Raw genomic sequence first — 21,449 nt, 5'->3', positions numbered from 1 at the left:
ATCTTTCACACACAAATTTTTACTGTGCTCCAAGGCCACCCTGGACAGAGATTTGGGGGACTGAGTCTAGTATCAACCCTCCTATAAACTCATCGGTTGATCTTGAGCAAGTCCTCTCTGCTCTTTGGGCCTGTTTCCTCTTCTGTACAATGGAAGACTGAGAGGTGGACTAGATCATAGGTTCTTCATTAGGGCCCATGGATGGGCTTCAGGGACACAAAAATATATGGAAAACTGTGCTATTTTTTTCCTCTAGACAGTAGGTCCACAAATTTAATTAGATCCTACAGAGGGGTTGTGACCCAAAGAAACCCAAGGACCTAAGGAGCAGACAGCTGTGTGATGATGTGAGCAGCAAAAACAGATGACAAAATGAAGAACTCTGGAAGTAAGGTTTTGTTTCTTAGACACCACACCCCTCCCTTGATCTTATCAATGTGTGCATGTACAATGTTGGAAGAGAAGGCCTGATCCCCCTTATATGGACTGTAAAGCTTAGTTACCACATAACACTGCCCTAGAGAAAGGATGGGAGGAACTTAGCATTGGCAGCCCCTCTCCAGGAGCAGAACAAAGAAAGGTTCCTACCCCACACAGGAGCTTCTATTACCCTTTGTGTCAACTGCTCCGTGGTGACCTGTCCTTGGTCCGCTTCATCTGCTCCCCCATCATTCTTGGCTAGAGTACAGACACAAATGTACATCTATACTAGCTGGAATGTTTACACAAAGGAACTTTCATTAGAACCTAAAGGGAATTCCCCTCTTAAAAGCATTTTGAAATTAACTAAGATGTATTAATATGTAAATTAGAAATTCTTGATTTGACTTGAAAGAATGTTTAGCCAAAAGACAGCTGGCTTGGCATAGTCTTTGGGACATCAATCATCTTTCTCTTCCTTGTCTCCTCCAAGGATGAGGGAGATTCAGGAGCCTCTCTAAGGTCCAGGAGGTTTCCAACCCTTCCAGAACATGTGACTTGATCTCCCGCCAAGGGTTGGCCATACTCTAGGAAAGGAGGCATTGTCTTTGGGATCTAAAAGGCTGTATGAGTTAGGGGTTGTGAGTTTATGTGTGGGGAAGGAGGGACAAAAAGGCAGAGACAGCAACCTGTGCATAGCCATTGTGTTTTATTGGATCTGGTGATTTCTTATTTTACAAAAATTACAGAGGAACCAAAAATGCAAAGTAGTCAACAGTGTTCTCATGGGGAAGGGGGCTTCTTGGGTGCCCTCTGCCTCAATTCACAGCTGACTGGGAAAGTGAGCTAAATGGGACAAGCAGATATATTAAAGGGTAGCAGTGTGGCAGGGCTGCTGACAGTGAGGTGGGACCTGGATCCTATGGTCCCTGCCATCAAGGTGTGCTCAGGGGCATCTCTGGGTAGATTGACTAGAGCAAGAGGAAACTCTGAGTGGGCTATGAGGAGGCTATGTGGGGAGGCAGGAATAGAGCCTGGGTATATCAAAAATTCTCAAAAATGCCCCCACACTGGGTTCAAATGCTATGTCTGCCTCCTTCCTTCCTTTTTCTCCTAAGGCATCCACAGGGTGGTCCCTGACTTACTCCATGCCTCCAGGTCTAGAGGAAATGGCAAATGAAATCTTAAGTTGTAGTCATCAGAGAAGGTAGGCTGAAACTTTGGCAGGTATCAGTCAAGCAGCTCCCACCCATCTTCCCCCTGCTGCCACCACCACTACCCAAACAGGAAGGAAGGAGAGGAAGAAATTCCAGGGATCTGCCAAAACCCAGATCCCAAGTTCTCCTGGGATACTGAGGAGTATATGGAAAATTTCTGGGTATATTTCCAAGGTTTTCTGAAGAGCCTGGAAACACATATTCTGATGGCTTGGGGTGGCAGACCTGTAGAGCTCAAAGCTACAGCCTGGTATGCTGTCACTGACAATCCCCAGGCCTTTCTGCTCTCTACCGCAATTGCCTCCTAGGGCCTACCCACTGGCTTAGGCCCAAGGTTACTCCCTCCACATTCTTGACCCCCTCCTACAGCACTGTCAAAGGCCCTGGCCTAAAAGGCCAGTCAGTGGCAAGGACAGAAGAGCCTTTTTATAAGGGAATCTTAGGGGAAATGTTTATGAGATCAGGGATGGAGGAAGCACCATAGCAGGAGAAATTTTGCCTAGTGTTGTGGTTTCTCAGTTGGGGGGTGGGAGGGGAAGGACCACTCAATTCCCATAACAGGGCAACCTCGGCACTGAGTTTCAGGCAGGAAGGGGGAGCTGTTGGGAGTCGAGAACACCCCCACAGATACACTCTGCCCACTCCCTACCCTCCTCAGCTCCAGCTGTATGGACCACCAAATCCCCAGGCTCTTGGGTTCCTATAGCCCCCAGGGTAGAGCTAGGATGAGGACAGACCTGGGAAGAGAAGGGTGAGGTCCACCTGGACTAGGGCTAGAGCATGGTCCCCCCAGGGCAACTGACCCCCTCTCCTGGGGAGCTAGATGACATTGTCAAAGAGTTGCATGGACCTCATGATGTTCTCGTCCTGTAGCCATGGTGGGAGAGGCAAATTGGAGAGAAAGAAAGAAAAAGAGCTTATCAGAGAAAGGGAGAAGAACACTGATTCAGAAATAGGGACGTTCAGAGACAGAGAGAGGCAGTGAAGAAGGAGACAATCAGAGAGGTGGGGAAGGGACAGGCCTCCCCAAGTTATGAAGGAAAAGGATTCAGAATTGAGGGTAGTTAGGGAGATGGTACTTTGCCCAAAGGAGCTTTCTCCTACATCATTGAATCAGGCCCTGAGTCCAGATCAGGGAAATGTAGAGGGCAGGGCCCTGTACCTTTTGACAAGACTCAATGAATTCCTCAATAGTCACCACGCCATCCTTGTTCCTGTCCATCTTCTGCAAAAAGGTAGTCAGGTAGAGAAAACAGGAGAGATGACAGGAAAGAGGCAGGCAGAACTCAGGTAAGTTCCCTGCTGGGACCTTGCCTCCTTCCTTTCACTCCAAACCCCAGCCTGCCCTGTCCCAGGCACCTGGAAAAAGCTCTCCACGTGCTCCCTTGGGGCCTCCTCCCGGAGTGCAGGATACGTGTACTTGCCCATCATGTCATAGATGGACTTCATGATATCAAGCATTTCCTGTTAGACCAAGAGAGAAGAGGATCCCTCCTCAGAGCCTCCAGCCTCCTAACTAGAAGGCCTGGGGCCTGGGGCAGACGTCAGCCCTTGCTGATGACGCATATTTGGGTCACGTGCCCACCCGAGGGCCCTGTGCCCATCCCCATACACATATAACCCCCCACCCCCAGCTCTTCAGTTGCCCCCCACCTCCTTGGTAATACAGCCATCCTTGTTGAGGTCATATAGGTTGAAGGCCCAGTTCAGCCTATCATCTGTGGTTCCCCGAAGAATCACCGACAAACCAGCCACAAAGTCCTAGGAAGGGGGCAGGGGAAAATGAGTCTTCAGGTACCTTCACTCAACCCTCTCTGGGTTTGGCCTGGCCCTGATGTCCCAGGAAGCATGCTTCCCTGGCCCACCTCCTCCAGCTCACCTCAAAACTGACTGAGCCATCATGGTTGGTGTCAAAGGCATTGAAGAGAAAAGTGGCGTATGTGCTCGAGTCTGTAGGATAAGTGTGGGTGAGCAAGCTTGCTTCCAGACAGGAGCAGACTTCCTACCTCCCTACCTCTGTGGGGCTCTGCCAACCCCATTCACTTGGCATTTCCAACCCCTCCAGAACCTCTCCCCAAGGACTTATCTCCTTACCTCCTTGAGGAAAGAACTGAGAGTAAATCTGCTTGAAGTTTTCCTCATTGACAATTCCACTGGGACATTCCTGTGGGGAGGATGGGGAGGGAAAGCAGACTGAAGGAAGAAACCCTCTTCCACTCACCACCCAACTGCTCACCCACGTTCCCACCCGACTCTCGGTGGTCAGAGACGCCCAGAGAGGAGGGATGTCTTTGCGTCTCTAGGGGGCTCACCATGTAGCTCTTCCACTGGAGGGAAGACTTCTCCCAAGTGCACAAATAAAAAGCACAGAGCAGACAGGCCAGTCTATAGGCTCCCTTCTTAAACTGGCAGGCACGCCTATCTAGGAGCTGTCCCTTCCCCTCCCCATCGCTCTCACTCCCAGAAGCGAGAAAAGTCCTGCACAGACCCCGCCCCTCCCCAGTTAGACTGAGTTTTGCACTCACGTTTTTGAAACCCCGGTACAAGACCTGCAGCTCCTTGCGCGTGAATTTGGTTTGCTCCTGCAGCTGCTCCAGACCCTCGGGCCGGTGACACACGGTGGACAATTCAAACTCATCCTCCACGCTGTCTGCGGGGTGGGGGCGGTTGGGCGGAGGGGGACAGCCGCGCCTCAGGCCTGTCCCCCATGACCCCTCTTCAAAATCACTTAACTATCCAACCCCCCCATCTCCGACGCAGGAGACCAGCCTGCCAGTTCCCCTGATCCCGAGCCAAGGACTTCAAGGCAAGGAAAGAAGACACCAAGTCAGCTTCGAAGTTAATCAGCAGGCTTAGTCCAGGGCCAGGCCTGGCCCCAGAGCCAGCGGTCTGAGTCAGCGCTGGCCCCTGGCCCCTTGATCCCTGGTTGGAGGGGAAGGCCCCCAGTCCCATCTTCATCCCAGGACAGGAGCAGGAAAACTGGGTTGGAGAAGGGGCTTCTGAGGGTGGGAACTCTGGGCCTTCCCTTACCAAACTCAGATCCGCCCAGCCTTACCCTTGCCCCGCCCAGACCCAGCCCTCCAGCCAAGCCCCATCTCAGCTATCCCAGCCATGCCCAGCCATGCCCCGCCCAGCTCCAGCCAAGCCCCATCCGTAGCCCAACTCCTGCCACACCCGTATGTGCCTTAGAGAAGGCCACCACCCCAGGCCCATCTCAGTCCCACCCCAGTTCCCAACATCCAGTCCCCAGGCAGATGCCCCCAACCCAGGCTCCCAAAGTTCCCCGCACCCGCCCCCACCAGGAGAATAAGTCACCTGGGTCCAGCAGGCGGGGTCTGTGGGGGCGGAGGGAGGCTGGGGCGGCTAATGCTGAAGGGAGCGAACTGTCACCGAGAAAGCGGAAGACCCGGCCAACTGCACACACCTCGCCCCTCACACTCACAGCAAATCTCACAGACCTGCTTGTTATAATGCACACTCCCCATCTCCTCGTGCACGCAAAGGCACGCGTAACGAATGAGCACAAACACAAATCGGACCTTATGCATATCACACCTATCCTTTTTCGGAATCTACCCCCATGTGGGACCCAGCAGAATCAAACACAATGATATTCTCAAGTAATGACTACAAACCGAGTCTTTATAGCTTGCAAAATGCAGTATGTATAATCCTGTGAGGTGGACAAGGCCCAAACGAGGAAACTGAGGTCTATAGACAAAGCGAGGTCACTCAACTGGGGACCAGGCTGGTCCTAGAAAACTCCCGTATCTTGGTATCTGAAGGAAGGTGGACTCGGCCCTTACACTTGTATCCGTCTAGTCAAGGCACTGGTGACCTACCTCTCAAAGTCCAAAACATGCCCAAAGACGGGGAGGGCGGCCAGACAACAACCCCATGCACAGACCCTCACAGCCACCTGGTCCCACCTCTGCCACCGTGGCCACACTCACAGTATCAGAGACACCTCAGCCAGTCACACTGACCACGCCCCCAAATCCAGATCCCGCCCATTTCACAGACCCTGATGTCCCACACACTCAAGCCCCGCCTCCATGCTGACCACGCCCACACATTCGCTGGGTAATCACGCCCCCTCGTCAGCCAGCGCCCAGCCCACCTCTGCCAAGTTGGTCACGCTCACACGCACTCTCACACTCCTTACACCCCAGATACACACGGGCCCCACCCCCGGAAGCACAGGAGAGGCACTTGCTTTCACTGACTGAGGGCAGGGCTTGGGGCCCGCAGCATGGCAGCAGCTTGAGGAACCGCTGCTTCAGCGCTTTTTTAGTGGGCCCTGGAGGGTGGCCTGGGAAGAGAGAAGACCCCGGGAGGGAACGTTAACCCCGCTGTCCCTCCATTCCCTGTACCCTCCCCATCATCACAAATCAACCCCGGCTGGGGGTGGGTGTTGGGGGAAGATGGGGGGTGGAGAGAGTAGCTGGGGCCGGTTAGGGGAGTCCAGTGGGTTTCACAGGCACGGAAGGTCCACCAAGACGGCTCGGGCACCTTGTATAAAGAGACACAGCTGGGGACAGCAAGATGGCGGGGGCAGGGAGAAGTGGCATATTGGCCTCAGTCTTTGTTGACCCAGTGTCCTTGGCTCCAGTGCTATATAGCTGGACCTCTGAGGATGATGTCCAACCCAAGGACACCTCTCTCACACATACACATATCCAGTGACAGGTGTGTATACATAGAACAATAAATTACAGAGTGATGGATGCCACACAGGGACAGCTTGATACCCAGCACCTCACTCAAACCCAGTGGCCTCCCAACACATGCACACACACACACCTACTTTGACCTAGTACTTACTCTTTAATACAAACATACATAAATGTGACTGACCCAGGAAAAACCAGACAGACATGTAGGCCATATAGGCCATCTTACACACAGCATGATTGATCAAACCACACAAAGAACACACAATGACCCTGGGGCATCATGTCACAGTATGGTCATCCTGCTCATATCATATTGTGACCTAGGTGCCCATGGCACCGGATACCTAAGGTGCACCTTACGCTCAGAACCTGCATTTGCCCTGGGCACACCCACCTTTCTTTCCTATAATCCCTCATTTCAAGGCACCTAGAATCTTCATGCCAGCAGAGTAGAGTTCTCAGCTAATTCATCCACCCTAAAAGTGTGTCCCCTCCCAGTCCCTTCCCGTATGACTTACTCTTTGAAGGTGAAATGATAGCAAACTTTGAGGCAATGACAGACCTTGGAGATGAGTATTTTGTTGTCATGTAGGACTATCCGGAGTCCACAGATCACAGTTCCCCTCACTTCCCCTTACTTACATTTGTATCCTGTGGCTCCAATTGTATCCCAGGGAGACCCTGCAAGTCCCTGTTGTCTGTCTCCTGGCTGCACCCACCTCCAGACTCCAGGGTCAGAGCTCACTGGAGCACACTGACTGAAGTTGGCTTCAGTCCATTCCTGGAGGGACCCAACTTCCTTTAGTGGTAGGTTGACACCCCAGCTCCCTTACAGGCCCCACCTCCCAAGCCAGGCTCTGCCCTCAGGAAGACGCTCTGCTCCCAGGAGGGAACTGCTTGAAGTTGGCACCTCCTCTCTCTCCCATTTGTCCTCTCTCCCCTGGAGCTATGGAGCGGAGGGAGGGAGGCAGTGAGCTGGGTGGGTGATTGATGGCGGTTTGGCCCCTGGCCCAGGGCTCCATTAGCCCAGACTTTGGTTTCCCAAAGCCTATTGTGCCGGGGGGGCCTCCGGTAGTATAGTAGCCTCTGGACTGGGGGATGGCTCCCACGCCTCTCCCAGCCTCCCCCTCTTCACACATGCCCCCATCCGGTCCCCTGCCTGCTTCAAGGACTCAGTCTCCTCTAGGCTCTTCTGAACTGGGGGGAGAAAGGGGGTGCCTTCAGCAGACAGGATGCCTGCGTTTCCTTGGATGTCCACCCCCTTCTTGCACCAACAGTCTAAAGGGGATGGCAAGTTAGATCCCAACTGACTTCATCTTTTCAGGACTGAATGAATCTCAATGCATCCAACACCAATCCCTGCACCTCACCCCACTCCAATAAATGCAGCAGAGGATGGACGGTAGACTAAGACTTTTCTGCTCTTTCTGAACCCTAAAGCAGGCAATTCGTGAGCCTTCTTCTTGACCTCAACTCCCTTTACATCTTTTCAGTTCTCCCACGTGTCTACCCTGCAGTCCTCTTATCATGGTTCTTGCCTGTTTTCCTGTCCATAATGGAACTGGGGAACAGCCATGCTATGAAGCTGCACAGTTCTTGGTATGAAAAATGAGAGGCTAAAAATCCCTGGAGAAGGCAGAACATGTTCCCCTCTCTACCTTCAGTATCACTCTTCCCACTTGACTTTGGGGTCAGATGGAGAACTGACTTCCCACCCACAATGTCTAGGCTCTGGAACCCATTCTGCCCTCAGATCCTGAGAGGACCTAGGAGAGGCAGGGGGTCTTGGGAAACAGGGTCCCTGATCTGATCCACCCCTCACCCTCCTACCAGAGTTGATCTATGAATGTTTCAGTCACAGTATCCCCAACTCCTGTCCCTCCAGAACCCGTCCCATCCTTTGCCTTGGGTATGGAGCTGGCATATCCTCAGGAACTCTGGGAATAGCCACACACACAGATACCCTGAGAGGCTCAGCCACACACTCTGTGCCCCTCAGGTATCTTTGCCATGGCATAAAGCTACACACACTGTCGCTCAGACACAATCACATCCCTGTCACATACACAGGTTCAAGTAGTCATACATTTTGTCCTTTCTTACACACATGAACACCCAGTCACACCACCCCCTGTATCTCTCACACACTGAGTCCACACATACTGGGACCCAAACCTGCAAGGATGGAGGTGTGGAGAGTCACACACCTTCAGAGCCACTGTGGGTCCATGACCCCAAAAGGGGACCGCCCCCACAGAAGTCTGGTGTTATCTCAGGATTCCCAGAACCTCCTTCCTCTATTCCAGATACCTCTGCCTGTCTCCAGACTTTTCCTCATTCCTCCAGTTTCTCCTTATCCCCAGTCCCCGTACCCCCATGCTGTACCCCTCACCACCTCCCTGCCTCCTGGCCCTCTTTCCTCACCTCCCTGAGACACCCAGTCCTCCAGATTCCCTCTCTTCCTCCCCAGATCCACCCCTTGAGTCCCCCTCTTTACCTCTCCATGATGTCCTACTCCCCCACCTTCTCTCTTCCCCTCCCCCAGATGCCCCATCCCATCACTAACCTGCTTACCCCTGCAGCCCCCACCCTAGTCATAAAGTCCCCAACCCTGCAGGCACTGTCCCTCTAGCCAGCAGACCAGACATGCCCAGATACCTACGTTACCTTCCAAGGAGACAGGCTCAAAGAGACCAAACTGCTCCAGGACCTTGACAAACAGGGCGAGGACCACAAGCACAGCGACCATCTCCAGCCCTTCCAGGTTCATGGTGGGCCTGGGGCATGGCCCCTCCAGGCTGAGGCTGGCCTGCCCTACTCACACTTCCTCCCCCTCAGGCTCCCCAGACTGAGCAGGACCGCCTGCAGTCTCCCTTCCTGCTCCTTCCCCGGATCTCCTCCCTCTCCCCCCTTACCCCGCCTCCCCACAGGCCTCCCAGCCACAGGCCTCCCAGCCACAGCCTCTTCCTCTTCGCGGGGACCACTTCAGCCTATAAATTGATATCTCCTCCAGAGCTTCTGGTGTGAAGGATGCGGCCCAGGCCAGGCCAGAGGAGGAGCAGTAACTTGCCTCTGCCCCTGAGGACAGCTTCCCTCAGACACCCTGTGGCTACTCTGTGCCAAAGAAAGGGGCAGAGGGAAGACTTACGCTTAGAAGTCAGGGGTGGGCAGTGTGTGCATGCGTGTGTGTGTTTGTGTGTGTGTGTGTGTGTACGACAGAGAAACCAGGAACTGTACATGCGTAAGAATATGTTATGGGTGTCTGGGTGTCTTCATGTGTATATATTCCTGTGTTTGTGTGCAGAGAATGTGTACCTCTTATATATGTCTCTGTGTGTTTACACGATTGTGCACCTGTCTTAGGGATGCGTGTGGTCTATGTGGGTATGTAACCTGGGTGTCTGTGGTATGTGTGAGTGTGTTGGAGTATTTCTGAGTTTGTACAGAGTGTGAGGTATCTATATTTTAGCAAGGTTGTTATGTGGGGGTCTGAAGATTGGTAATATGGATGTATCCTATAATTAGGAATATGGGTCTGCAGTGGTTGTGTAATTGTATCCACATGAAACTGTATGAAAACATAAGGGAGGAGAAGGCAGTGACCTCTCCAGTCAGGAGGACACCACCTACATTGATCGAGGTTGCCATGGAGACTAAGAGGTGGGAAGCAATCTTCTTCCCCCCCCAGACAGGGAAACTGAGGTCCAGGGGAGGGAGGATTAGGTCCAATAGCCTGGGCAGGGGAAAAAGGCCGGTTAGCCCTAACATGACCCTCTGGGGAGGGGACTCATTGAAGCTGACTTTAGGACCCAGAGAATCAACTTCCTTGGGAGAGGAAGGGCTTCCCTGATAGCTCAATTGGTAAAGAATTCACCTACAGTGCGGGGGACCTGGGTTCAATCCCTGGGTTGGGAAGATCGGGAAAGGAAGGGTGTGCTCTCCCTTTCCTTCTGGCAGGGGCCTCACTCTGGAGCTGCCAAAGTCCTGCCTGCTCTTTGGGAATCTTCACAGAGCTGACAGGAGAAACCCAGGGCTAGAGGGAAACCTGAACCTTCCAAGAGAGTCACCCAGCCCGGGTGCATTCCTGGAGCTCCTCCCCCATCTTCCGGTCTCCCTCCAGGTGGTGGTGTGTGGTAGCAGGTGGACAGAGGCTTGCTGAGCCAAGGAGCCAGAAGACACCAGCCTCTGGGCTACTGCCACATCTGGTGAGGGACTGAGCACTCAGTATGTGGTAGATAATGTGCAGTGTGACATCATTGCACTGAATTTACACAATAAACCTATGAATGAGGTACTGTTATGGGTGGGAAAACTAGGCAAAAGGAGTTTAAGCAAATCTCCAAGATCAGTAAGTGTCAGATCTTCAATTTTCAGCCGTCCTGACTGGGCCTGCACTTTACACTACACTACTCTACAGTGGCTCCCTTCATAGACAGCTTGCCCACACTGGAAGCCCAGTGTAGGAGGATTAACCCCAGAAGAACCCTTCCCTCCCTATACAGCTCTGAGATGACTGTGTGTCAGCCTCAAAGTGAACGTGGAGAGTGAAAAAGTTGGCTTAAAACTCAACGTTCAGAAAACTAAGATCATAGCACCTGGTGCTATCACTTCATGGCAAATAGATGGGGAAACAATGGAAACAGTGACAGACTTTATTTTGGGGGGCTCCAAAATCAATGCAGATGGTGACTGCAGCCATGAAATTAAAAGACGCTTACTCCTTGGAAGAAAAGTTATGACCAACCTAGGCAGCATACTAAAAAGCAGAGACATTACTTTGCCAACAAAGTTCCGTCTAGTCAAAGCTATGATTTTTCCAGTAGTCATGTATGGATGTGAGAGTTGGACCATAAAGAAGGCTTAGTGCTGAAGAATTGATGCTTTTGAACTGTGGTGCTGGAGAAGACTCTTGAGAGTCCCTTGGACTGCAAGGAGACCAAGCCAGTCAATCCTAAAGGAAATCAGTCCTGAATATTGGAAGGACTGATGCTGAAGCTGAAACTCCAATGCTTTGGCCACCTGATGCAAAGAACTGACTCATTTGAAAAGACCCTGATGCTGGGAAAGATTGAAGGCGGGAGGAGAAGGAGAAGACAGAGGATGGCATCACTGACTTGATGGACATGAGTTTGAGTAAGCTCCGGGAGTTAGTGATGGACAGGGAAGCCTGGCATGCTGCAGTCCATGGGGTCGCAAAGAGTCGGACAGGACTGAGTGACTGAACTCAACTTGGAGATGGGTGCCAGTCCTTACTGCTTCATTTGAGGTTCACGGATCTGCAGTTCTACAAGGCCACCACTGGGGGTCAGGCCTTCATCTCACACCATGTATCTTACCCCTTCCTTCTCCCAACATCCTTGGGAAGGTGTGGGAACGACTGGGCAAGAGCTTGCCCCTCCCCCGTCCTTCCTCCAGGAAGAAGTCAACTCAGGGACTGTTTTTGGTTTCTCACACCTTTGAAGGGTTTACAGATAAAATGAGCAAATATTCAGTATCTCCCTCTCACCATCCAAAATCCATAGATGGCTTTTAATACCCTTCCTCCACTCTCATCAGCAGATCTCTTTTTTGAGCCAGCTTGGCCTCCTCACTGTCCCCCAGACACAGAAAACTCTGCTGTTTCTTACCTCTGCTCCTGCTAGTCCCTCTGCCTGGAATGCCCACCCTCTGCTCTCCTGCCCTACATTCTTACCTGTCTGTTAGGGACAGCTTAAATTCCCTTTTCTTCAGAACCTCCAGCCCTCAGCAGGCTCCTGCTGCTGCTGCTGCTGCTAAGTCGCTTCAGTTGTGTCAGACTCTGTGCGACCCCATAGACAGCAGCCCAACAGGCTCCCCCGTCCCTGGGATTCTCCAGGCAAGAACACTGGAGTGGGTTGCCATTTCCTTCTCCAATGCATGAAAGTGAAAAGTGAAAGTGAAGTCGCTCAGTCGTGTCTGATTCTTAGCGACCCCGTGGACTGCAGCCTACCTACCAGGCTCCTCCATCCATGGGATTTTCCAGGCAATAGTACTGGAGTGGATTGCCATTTCCTTTTCCATGGGATTTTAGCAGGCTCCTAGCTACCTGAAATTCTACCGTACTCACTGTTGGACCCTCAAAACTCAGAACCTAAATCTGTAATGTTATTAGTGGGAACAGTAAAAGGAGTCGTGTCCAACTCTTTGCAACCCCATGGACTGTAGCCTATCAGGCTCCTCTGTCCATGGGATTTTCCAGGTAATAGTACTGGAGTGAATTGCCATTTCCTTCTCCAGGGGATCTTCTCCAGGGGATCTTCTCCAGGGGATCTTCCTGACCCAGGGATTGAACCCAGGTATCCCGCATTGTAGACAGACGCTTTACAGTCTAAGCCACCAGGGAAGTCGGAGGCAGCATAGCATGGTAGGAAATAGTGTGGGTGAGGGTGCCAGGTTCCTTGGGTTTAGATCTGCCACTTGCAATTAACTGGGCAAGTTCTTAATCTCTGTGTGCCTCAGTTTCCTACCTCATATGGTTTTGAGGCCCTCCTAAGTGAACTAATACATGGAAAGCTGTCAGAATAATTCCAAGCACAGAGTAACTGTTTATAATTGTTTGCTGCTATTATTAACAACAGACATCCCCCTGCTTACATTTCTACAGCTCTTAACAACTTATAAAGTATTTCCACAAACATTGTTACTTCCATGGCTTCTCATGACAACCCCACGAAGTAGGCAGATGAAAAGTATTGTGCCCATTTCACTATGAGGTCCAGAGAAGTAAAGGAACTCACCCAAGGTCACCTAGCTAAGAAAAGATGCTGCAAATTTGAACTCAGGTCTTTCTGGATCAATCCTGTTTCCTCAATTAGATTCTCAGCTCCTAGAGGACAATGATATTAAAAATATTGGACATATACAAATTGAATGCCAGGCTCTGAGCCAGTGCCTGTGCAACAAAGGTGAACCAAACAGGGTTCTGGCTTCCTGGGCAGGGAGAGATAGCCATTGACAGAACTATAAGGCAACTATTCATTCAAAAAATATTTGTTGTGTGTCCACAAGGAACTATTCAAGAACCATGAAATGAGCTCTAACTGGGAGGCCAGGAAAAACCTGAAAAGGGTATTTTTTGAGCTGGTTCTTTAAGGATGGCTAAAAAGATCAGCAGTCTGCCTTAACAAAGGGCCCAACATTTACTGAGCATGCTTTATGTTCTTGATACTTTGCACATATTATCTCATTTAGTTCTCATAACAGACCTATTAGCAGTCTATTATTACAGTTGACATGGTCAGATAGAGTAGAACTATACCCATTTTGCAGATGAAGGAACTGAAGCTCAAAGAGAAGTGACTTTCCCATGACAATACAGATGACAAAAAATCGACCAAGACTTGAACCAGTGATCTGCCAGCTCCTTCAGTCTGTCTCTCCAACGTGTATGGGGGTCAAGGAATCCTGAGTGACTGCAGCTTAGTTAGTATTAGGGGAGCTATGAGTGATAAGACCAAAAAGGGGGTGAATTCCATGAAGCCTTTGATCCCAAGCCAGACTATTTGAATTGAAAGAGGCAGCATAGCAGCATCTCTCTTCTCTCTGCTGCTGATTCACAGATGGACAGATGGACAACCATTCAGCCAGTTGTCCTGTCTATGGACCTTTCTCTTCCCTCTAACCCTTACCCTCACCCTTCAGATGCCTCTGGTGGGAGGACCTAGTAGAAGTGAAAGAGCAAGTTGCTTTTCAGGCTCTCTCTTCCCCCTACTCAGAGACCTCTCAAGGCTCTGAGCCTTGTGAGAAACTTGCCCAGGTCTGTCCTCCCCAGGCATCCCTCTGGCACTTGGCTCTTCATCCAGAGGAATGAAGTCTTAATGCAAGTTCTTCTGGCAGAGTGAGGGCTGAAGGGAAATTATCTTGAAGCATTAGGTGAACTCTTCCTTAGGTCCCTCAAATCTCACCACAGAAATATCCCTATTACTGACTCATTTACTTTACGAAGTTCAAATCCAGAGAAAAACTGCCTTCTGAAGGGGGGTCCATACTAGGTAACTGGCCCACTTTCCTATCTGCCCTTTCTCCCCTAGTGAAGGACCCAGCCAGTGAAGAACTGGCTCTCCATCCCCAGCCAGGGGCCCCTCTCCATCCCCAGCCAGGCTAGGACACAGCAGACCCCAGCTGCATCGGGTGATTAATGACCTCCCTAGGCCTTGGGGCTATTTTAGGGCCTGGAAGTCATGCCTGCTATGATTGAGAGCTGGCTCTGCCTGGCTCCAGCCATCTGTCACTTGAGACAGGCCCAAGCAGGGGCTCAGAGGACACATGCTCCCCAAGAGACATCCAAGTATGACTCTGGCTCAGCCCCATGGCCCCTCCTTCTGGGAGCACATGGTAAGGAGAGGCCTGCTTATACTCCAGGGGCTCAAGAGGATACTGTGGCAAGAGCCAGTGAACTACAGATCCCAGAATGCCACAGGCTAGGTTGTTTTGGTCTCCCCAGGCTAGGTGAGGAGGGGATGCTGGGTGTTTTGGGCCCTACCCAGGCAGCTAAACCCACAGTGTGCATAATCTCAGCAGTGCCTTTATATGATACCCACAATCCACATGCCATATAAATCCCACAAATCCCACACCAAGGTACAACCTTGTGAAGTCTACACAACTAACTTACTGTGACTCAGGAACCCTTAACCCAACTCTAAAGCACAGACTTCCAGTATGTGCAGTCTTAGTGTCACAGAATCCCAGGGATATGGAACCCCAGGGATGCATGGCCCCAGTGATCACAACCCCAGTGATCTACAAACCCCCTTAATTCAGATTCCCAGAGATAGACAAAACAGTGACATGAAATTCTTATGCCACACAAGTCTATCCATCCCATCATGCATAAACTAACTAGCTGAGTTCACGTTGGTCCAGTCCTACTTCAGGATATTTTTCTTTCTGCACGCTGCCCCTAGTCATCTTAAGATCCCATTAAACTAAGCAATTCAGTAAAGGGTTTTGCCTTTTCCCCGCCTGCTGAAAGCTTCCTCCTTTTATCCCTATCTCCCTCCTTTTATCGCCCACAGCCACCTGCTTGAGGTCCCCACCTCTGCTCTCATCGAAAAGCCTTGCCCCCTCCTCCACCATTCCTCCACAAGGAACCGTGATGCCTCTTGTCCTTTCCCCTTTGAAGATTACTATGTCCCCCACCTTCTCTTTAAGAGACCCTATCCCAAGCTCCACTTCTGTTGGTGTGTTGTCCTTTAAACCCTTTTCTTTGAGGGATCTTGCCCCTTCCATCTCTGCGAGGGACCCTTTTTCTCCCCATCTCTGTAAGGCTCCTATTTCACTTCTTCGCTTACTTTTTCAGGGATCCAGACCCTTCCTCCCTTCCTCATACCTGGCGACAGTGACCCAGTCACCAGCTGGTAGAGGGATCGCGCTGCCTGCCCCAACGGGCTCCGGCACCTGCGGGGGCATCTGTTCATGGTCCTGCCGAGAGCACAGTGGCCAAGCTCCGCCCCCAAGGCTCGGGGCGTTCTGATCTCCGCCCCCAAGGGGTGGGCCCCGTGTGGGCGGCGCGGGAGGGCCGAACCCACAAGGACTGGAGTCTCAGGCAGTAGAGTCGTGTTCCACTTCCTGTCCTCTCCAGGTCATAAGAGGGGAACTCACCCTGGCCCCCATCGTCTGAAGCACCTGCCCCCAAAGTTCTCACACTGGGGAGGGGCGGGAAAGGGGCAGCACGCACTGTCCCTCAGAGCCTTCTCTGGGAACATTTTCTGCATTTCCCATGGGGAAGGGAGCACCCATGGTTTTTGAAAAAGGATCCGGAGAGCGAAAACATTATCTTTTATTGCCGCGTCGCCCCCTCCTCTTCCCATTTTTGACAGAGAAGGGGAAGGGTTAGAGGACTTAGTTGTCATGGCAACTCTCCACACTTCCATACTTCCTGGACCAATGGGTGCGGGAATAGGAGGGAAGAGGAGGAAATGCCCAGTGTATTGGGATGGCAGAGGGATGGCAGGGACGTGCCCCTACTATCTCTGGCTTCTGGCTCTGAATGTCTGGCATAGAACTGTTCTGTGTCGCTATGTCCTGGTTCAGCGGGTTCACACTTTCCCATCATATGCTGATTGTCAGCCAAATGCATCGAGGAAAAGCCCCCTACCCAAAGTCCTGGCCCTGACCCCTTTCCTAGACTCACCCCTATGTGGTTATAACCAAAGTAAACCCTTCCAGGGTCCACTAACACCATTTAACAGAGCTTATGGAGATCCCACTCCTCCGACTGGGATTCCAAATTTTTTGGCTGAAAATCCTACATTTAGGAGGTGAGAGTCACCTCTGAACTTCGTGGAACCTAATCTGGCCACATCCCCATCTGGAATCAGCTCTGCAAGCATGGTTTCACTAAGACCACACGGGGGCGCCCCAATCTCGGAACAATATTTATGGCCAGACAGAAGCGACTCTGAAGATCTCAGAATGGGACTGAGTTCAGGCCTTGGCCAGCCAGGTCCCAACTCTCCCACCTTCTTCAGTTCTTTCCTTGATTCCAGCTTGGACAGAACGACCGCTGATTACTGCCTTTTCTCACCTCGTCGCACTGCCAAACGGTCCTGATGGGCTGGGAAGACTGGAGGGGCTGAATGCAGGGCGGGGCTCAGACTGGTTTCTCCTCAAGTATCTCTCAGATTTGTTTTGAGCCTGGGGTGGGGTAAGGAAAGCGGCTGGGGCAACCCAGAATACCTTGAGGTATGATTTTAGCGCCCCCTCCTCCCTGTCAGCCTGATAGGCTTGGATGACTGAAATCGAAGAACACCCCCAGGTTCGATCCAAGGAATCCCGCCTGCACAAGGAACACTGGAAACCCGAATAGCAGTGAGGCACTTCCGCCTTTCACGCGCTTCAGCACCGCGGACAACGACTTCCCCTCGGGCTTCAGCTCAAGCGTCTCCAGACACCCAAAGCATTAATAGTGGCTTCCCAACCCCATTTATCTCCTGCTAAAGATAAGCCCTCCTTCGAAAGGAGAGCTCCTGGTAGTCTTTATTCCCACTTTCCAAGTCGTGTGGATGTTGACGTGGAACACAATTCTTTGATGCTTGTCAACTTTTGAACTTTGTATTTCCCTTGGGAGGTAGGGAGGTAGTAGTATTTCCCATTTTACAGATGAGAGAAGTGAGGCCCAGAGAGCAAAAGTCAAACAGAGCTGGCATTCACACTTCCATTCCTTCATCTTCCAGTGCAAGGGCTTCCCCACTTCTACCTAATCTCTGATTCAAACAGCCAAGTGGGGAGGGGATGATTCCACTGAAAGTCACTCAGTTGTGTCCAACTCTTTGTGACCCCATGGACTCTACAGTCCATGGAATTCTCCAGGCCAGAATACTGGAGTGGGAAGCCTTTCCCTTCTCCAGGGGATCATCCCAACCCAGGGATTGAACCCAGGTCTCCCTCATCGTAGGCAGATTCCTTACCAGCTGAGCCACAAGGGAAGCCTAAGAATACTGGAGTGGGTAGCCTATCCCTGCTTCAGTGGATCTTCCCAACCCAGGGATCAAACCCCGTTCTCCTGCACTGCAGTCAGATTCTTTACCAACTGAGCTACCAGGGAAGCCCAAGTGAAGCGGAAGAATCAGTTAAAGCAGGAAGCAAACACTGACTGATGTGGTGCTAATAAGGGCCCTGGGGCCCTTGCTACTGAGAACAAGAGTTCATAGCAGAGTTTGTCAGCTGGACCTTTGGAATCCACTGGGGTCTGAAACTCATTTAGGTCACATCTGAGGCCTGCCTGAGTGGAAGGGCTCCCTCTTCTGGGAGTCTGGGCTTAGGGACTAGAACCTCTCTAGGGTGGGTGAGTCACACCTAGTCCTCTTGGCATCCCCAAGTCTTAACCTCACTCCTCTAGACAGGCATGGATCTTGGCCTCCCTTCACCTTCTCAGCTTGTCTTCAGACACAGGGGAGACAGTCTCCCTCCTGTTCTCTGTTGGAGTTCTTGGGTTGGCTGCACAATGAGACAGAAACACACGTACATGGAAATGTACACAAGGTGACAGAGTCACCCACACAAACACATGGATCTGCCTACCAAACCCAGGAATATGCACAGGCACAGATGTACTGGTCTCACATATCTCCCCAGTGTGGGAGAGAGAGGATGCCTGGGCAGCAAAGTGGTTTGGAAGATACTTATAAGAAGAGGCCACATGGCACTTCCCAGGCCTAGAGCTTCTATCTCTGGGTCTGGAGGGGAAGCAAGAGGGTGTGTTTTCCTCCAGGTTTGGGTGAAGTTTTGGGAGGGCTGTTGGGGGCTGAAGGAGCTTCAGTTGTTAAGAATGACCTCTAAATACTTTGGGTGGGGGAACTGACCCAGCATTAACCAAAGCCTCCCCACAGGAGCTGGGTGTCACTCCTGGAAGCCAGGCTGGGTAGATGGATGCAAGTCCCTCCTCAGGTCCACTGGGCTGTTTGTGGAAAACATGGAGAAGCAATGGTGTGCACTAAGAACCCCTTTTTGCACTAGGAAGCCAGAGAGGCAGCAAGAGTAAGATCTGTCATAGACACAGAACCCCACTGCAGACATCACCACATGAAGTACACAATCAGTATCAAACACCAATATAACCAGTCTCACAATCACAAAACAACACAGCCCACTTCAACACATGCTTGTCCCAGGAGGTTCACAGTCACAAAGTCTTACAAACAGGCATACCACCATAAAGTGAAAACCTGACACATAACTGGTAGTCACATGGCATTTCATACAGAATCACACAAAGCAGAGTTGCACACAGAACAGATACATGGTCAAAACAACTTCATTAGTACAATCTGGGTCCTACACAACCTCACTGAAACATCTGACAGGATCATACAATTGCACAGTCACACGCAATCACACTAACTCTGGCTGTCACCAAGCCCAGGGCACATGGCAAGCAGCTGTGGGAGGCGCACACACACATATATACACAGACACACACAGAATGACAGGTGCTCACACATGTAACACCTCCCACTCTAGACCCCCTCCTAGCCTTGTGTCACGCATTCCCACACCTGCTGCCTCTGCCCACCTGCTCTCCCTTGAATCCCCATCCCCCGCGGAACCCAAGGTTTTGAACCTTAGTGTCCTGTTGCCCAGAACTGCTGGGAGGGTGCCTGGTAATGGGTCAGAGTGTGGGTAAGGGCCTGGCAGGGGTCACAGGAACTTAAGGGTTAGGGGAGATGTAATCTATCCTCTTCCGCCCCCGACCCCCAAGCCACCGACTCACCCGTGAGCTGGTCATAGGATCCGTCCAGGTCTCGTGAATCGGACAAACTCTCCTTACGACTCTGGCCCCGCATGGCCCCCGGCGCCCCCCTCCCGTCCCCACCTGGGCCGTGGGAGGGGGCGCCGGGTGGCAGGGATAGGGAGCTCACACGGCGCCCCCTGGCGGCGTAGCGTGCTCTCGGGGGCTGGGGTACGGAGAGTCCGGGCTGGGGCGAGGAGCCAGGGGATCTCCGGTGTCTAGGGCTCACCTCGGGGTACTGGGGCAGGAGCGGCAGGCTTGGGCAGTGGGTGAGCGCAGAGCCGGAGGCAGAGCGGAGAAGAGCGCGGAGCTGGAGCCGAGCCGCCTCTCTTCCCGCCCCCTCCCCGCGGCTGTCACCGCCACCTCCCCCCTTTGGCGCTGCCGGGATTGGTTCCCCCTACCCCCGCTCCCTCCTCTTTGCAGCTCGGAGGAGGCACCCGGTGAAAGAAAGGGTGAGCAGAGAAGTGCGGGGAAGGAGACCAGCTCTCTGGCAACACTACCCCCTAAACCTGAACCCCCGGGTCTTGGGGGTGGAGGAGGGTGCAGGGCCAGAAAGGCCCCACTGTGAGGATTCCCCGGCCAATTCTCAGCACTCCTGCTCCTACCCTCAGCACTGGCCAGCCCCTATTTTCTCTATGGTTCTTGGCGTGTGAGTGTCTGTGGCCCCCACCACTGCCCAGCCCGCTTGAAGGGGGAATGGGAATGTAAAGGTCAGCCAGCCTTTAAGGCAGGCTCATCTCAGGCCAGTGGGCTATAGTTTTCTCTCATAAGGACCCCTACCCTCACCCACTGCAGAACCCTGTCTCTGGGCCCTATTTGCTCTCAGGGTGCCTTCTGCCATGATCTAATGACCTCTGCTAGCCAACTGGGAAGAAAAAGAAAATAAAGACTGAACCAGGTCAGTTTCTCAAGACTTTCTTGCTCTTTTGTTCCTTTTTTCTCTTTCAACTTTCCTGCCCTGCTCTATTCCATCACCTGCCCTGTCCTAGATTCCCTCTGATTTCCAGAGGATCTGGGAAATAATTAAGGGGTCTGGCGATGCAGGCAAAGGTGGGGGCAATGTCCTTGTTATGAGGCTCCTTCCCTTAGATTAGCTCCTTTTCTGAAGCAAGGGGCAGGCATAGGGCTGGGCTATCTCCAGATGCCAGTAATGGCGACTGAATGGCTAAGCCTACTTGTCTGACCTTCCCGACAATGCTTCCTGGGCTCCAACCCCATGAACCCCCCAAATGCCATGAGAATTGGTGGGGGGCAATGTCTGATGTGTCTTCATGGTATGATGGCAGTGTCCCAGGTAATCCTGCCTACCCAATTGCTCCCCCAGAGGAGTAACCTGCTGAGACGGTAAGCTTCAGCTGAAGTGACCTCAGCACATTTAATCTTTTCAATTGGATTAATTTCCAAGCACTTGATTCAATTAACCCAGCAGGAATTGTGGTGAGAGTTCCGGCATGAGAAAGGGACAAGTAGCTGAAGGAAGGATTATTTTGGGAGCAATGCCCAACTCCTGGCTTTCCCCTGGCTCTGGAGGGTCTGCCACAGACCTGGTACAGACATGGGTGCAGGGACAGGGCATGGGCAGTTCCTTTGGGGGTTAAATTCCAGGAAAAGATGGGACTCTTATGTGGCGTTCTGAGCATAGGCATATTTAAATGGGCCAAGAGATGGGTCCTTAAAATGGAGGGCAAGAAGTGCTCTGTTTATTGCCCCATGCCCTGGACCTGCCTTTATTCACTTCACAGGGAAGCCTGAAAGGAATCGAGAAGCAGCCCAAATAGGCTGGTTCGCCTCCTTACCACCACATGTGGAGGTAGAGGGATTCTCTTCCTTCTTCCACTCAAAAGGCAAGGAAGGCTACAACTTCTGAACTGAATTGGCTTCCACTAA

The 21,449-nt window shown here is 51.9% G+C and overlaps 1 protein-coding gene across 6 annotated transcripts; it reads right to left on the bottom strand.

Annotated features, from left to right (window-relative positions):
- Nucleotides 1–937: 937 nt before the first annotated feature.
- On the bottom strand, nt 938–19,881 carry KCNIP2 (potassium voltage-gated channel interacting protein 2). Of its 6 annotated transcripts, XM_005888076.3 has the most exons (10): nt 19,545–19,881; nt 5,854–5,949; nt 4,953–5,051; nt 4,163–4,287; nt 3,732–3,801; nt 3,517–3,587; nt 3,291–3,398; nt 2,997–3,101; nt 2,800–2,862; nt 938–2,504 (listed from the first exon to the last, which is right to left on the bottom strand). In XM_005888076.3, the coding sequence occupies exons 1-10, from the start codon at nt 19,615–19,617 to the stop codon at nt 2,457–2,459; spliced, it is 858 nt and encodes a 285-aa protein (XP_005888138.1). In that variant the 5' UTR covers nt 19,618–19,881; the 3' UTR covers nt 938–2,456. The 6 variants fall into 6 exon arrangements, with proteins under 6 accessions (XP_005888138.1, XP_005888141.1, XP_005888144.1 ...); XM_005888079.3 differs by lacking the exons at nt 4,953–5,051; nt 5,854–5,949 and having other exon boundaries at nt 15,663–19,881; XM_005888082.3 differs by lacking the exons at nt 4,953–5,051; nt 5,854–5,949.
- Nucleotides 19,882–21,449: the final 1,568 nt, after the last annotated feature.

The sequence above is a fragment of the Bos mutus genome, chromosome 26, assembly GCF_027580195.1.
Source record: "Bos mutus isolate GX-2022 chromosome 26, NWIPB_WYAK_1.1, whole genome shotgun sequence".
Classification (NCBI taxonomy): Eukaryota; Metazoa; Chordata; class Mammalia; order Artiodactyla; family Bovidae; genus Bos; species Bos mutus.
Note: the sequence above shows the minus strand (reverse complement) of the source record. Positions and strands in the feature narration are given on the sequence as shown.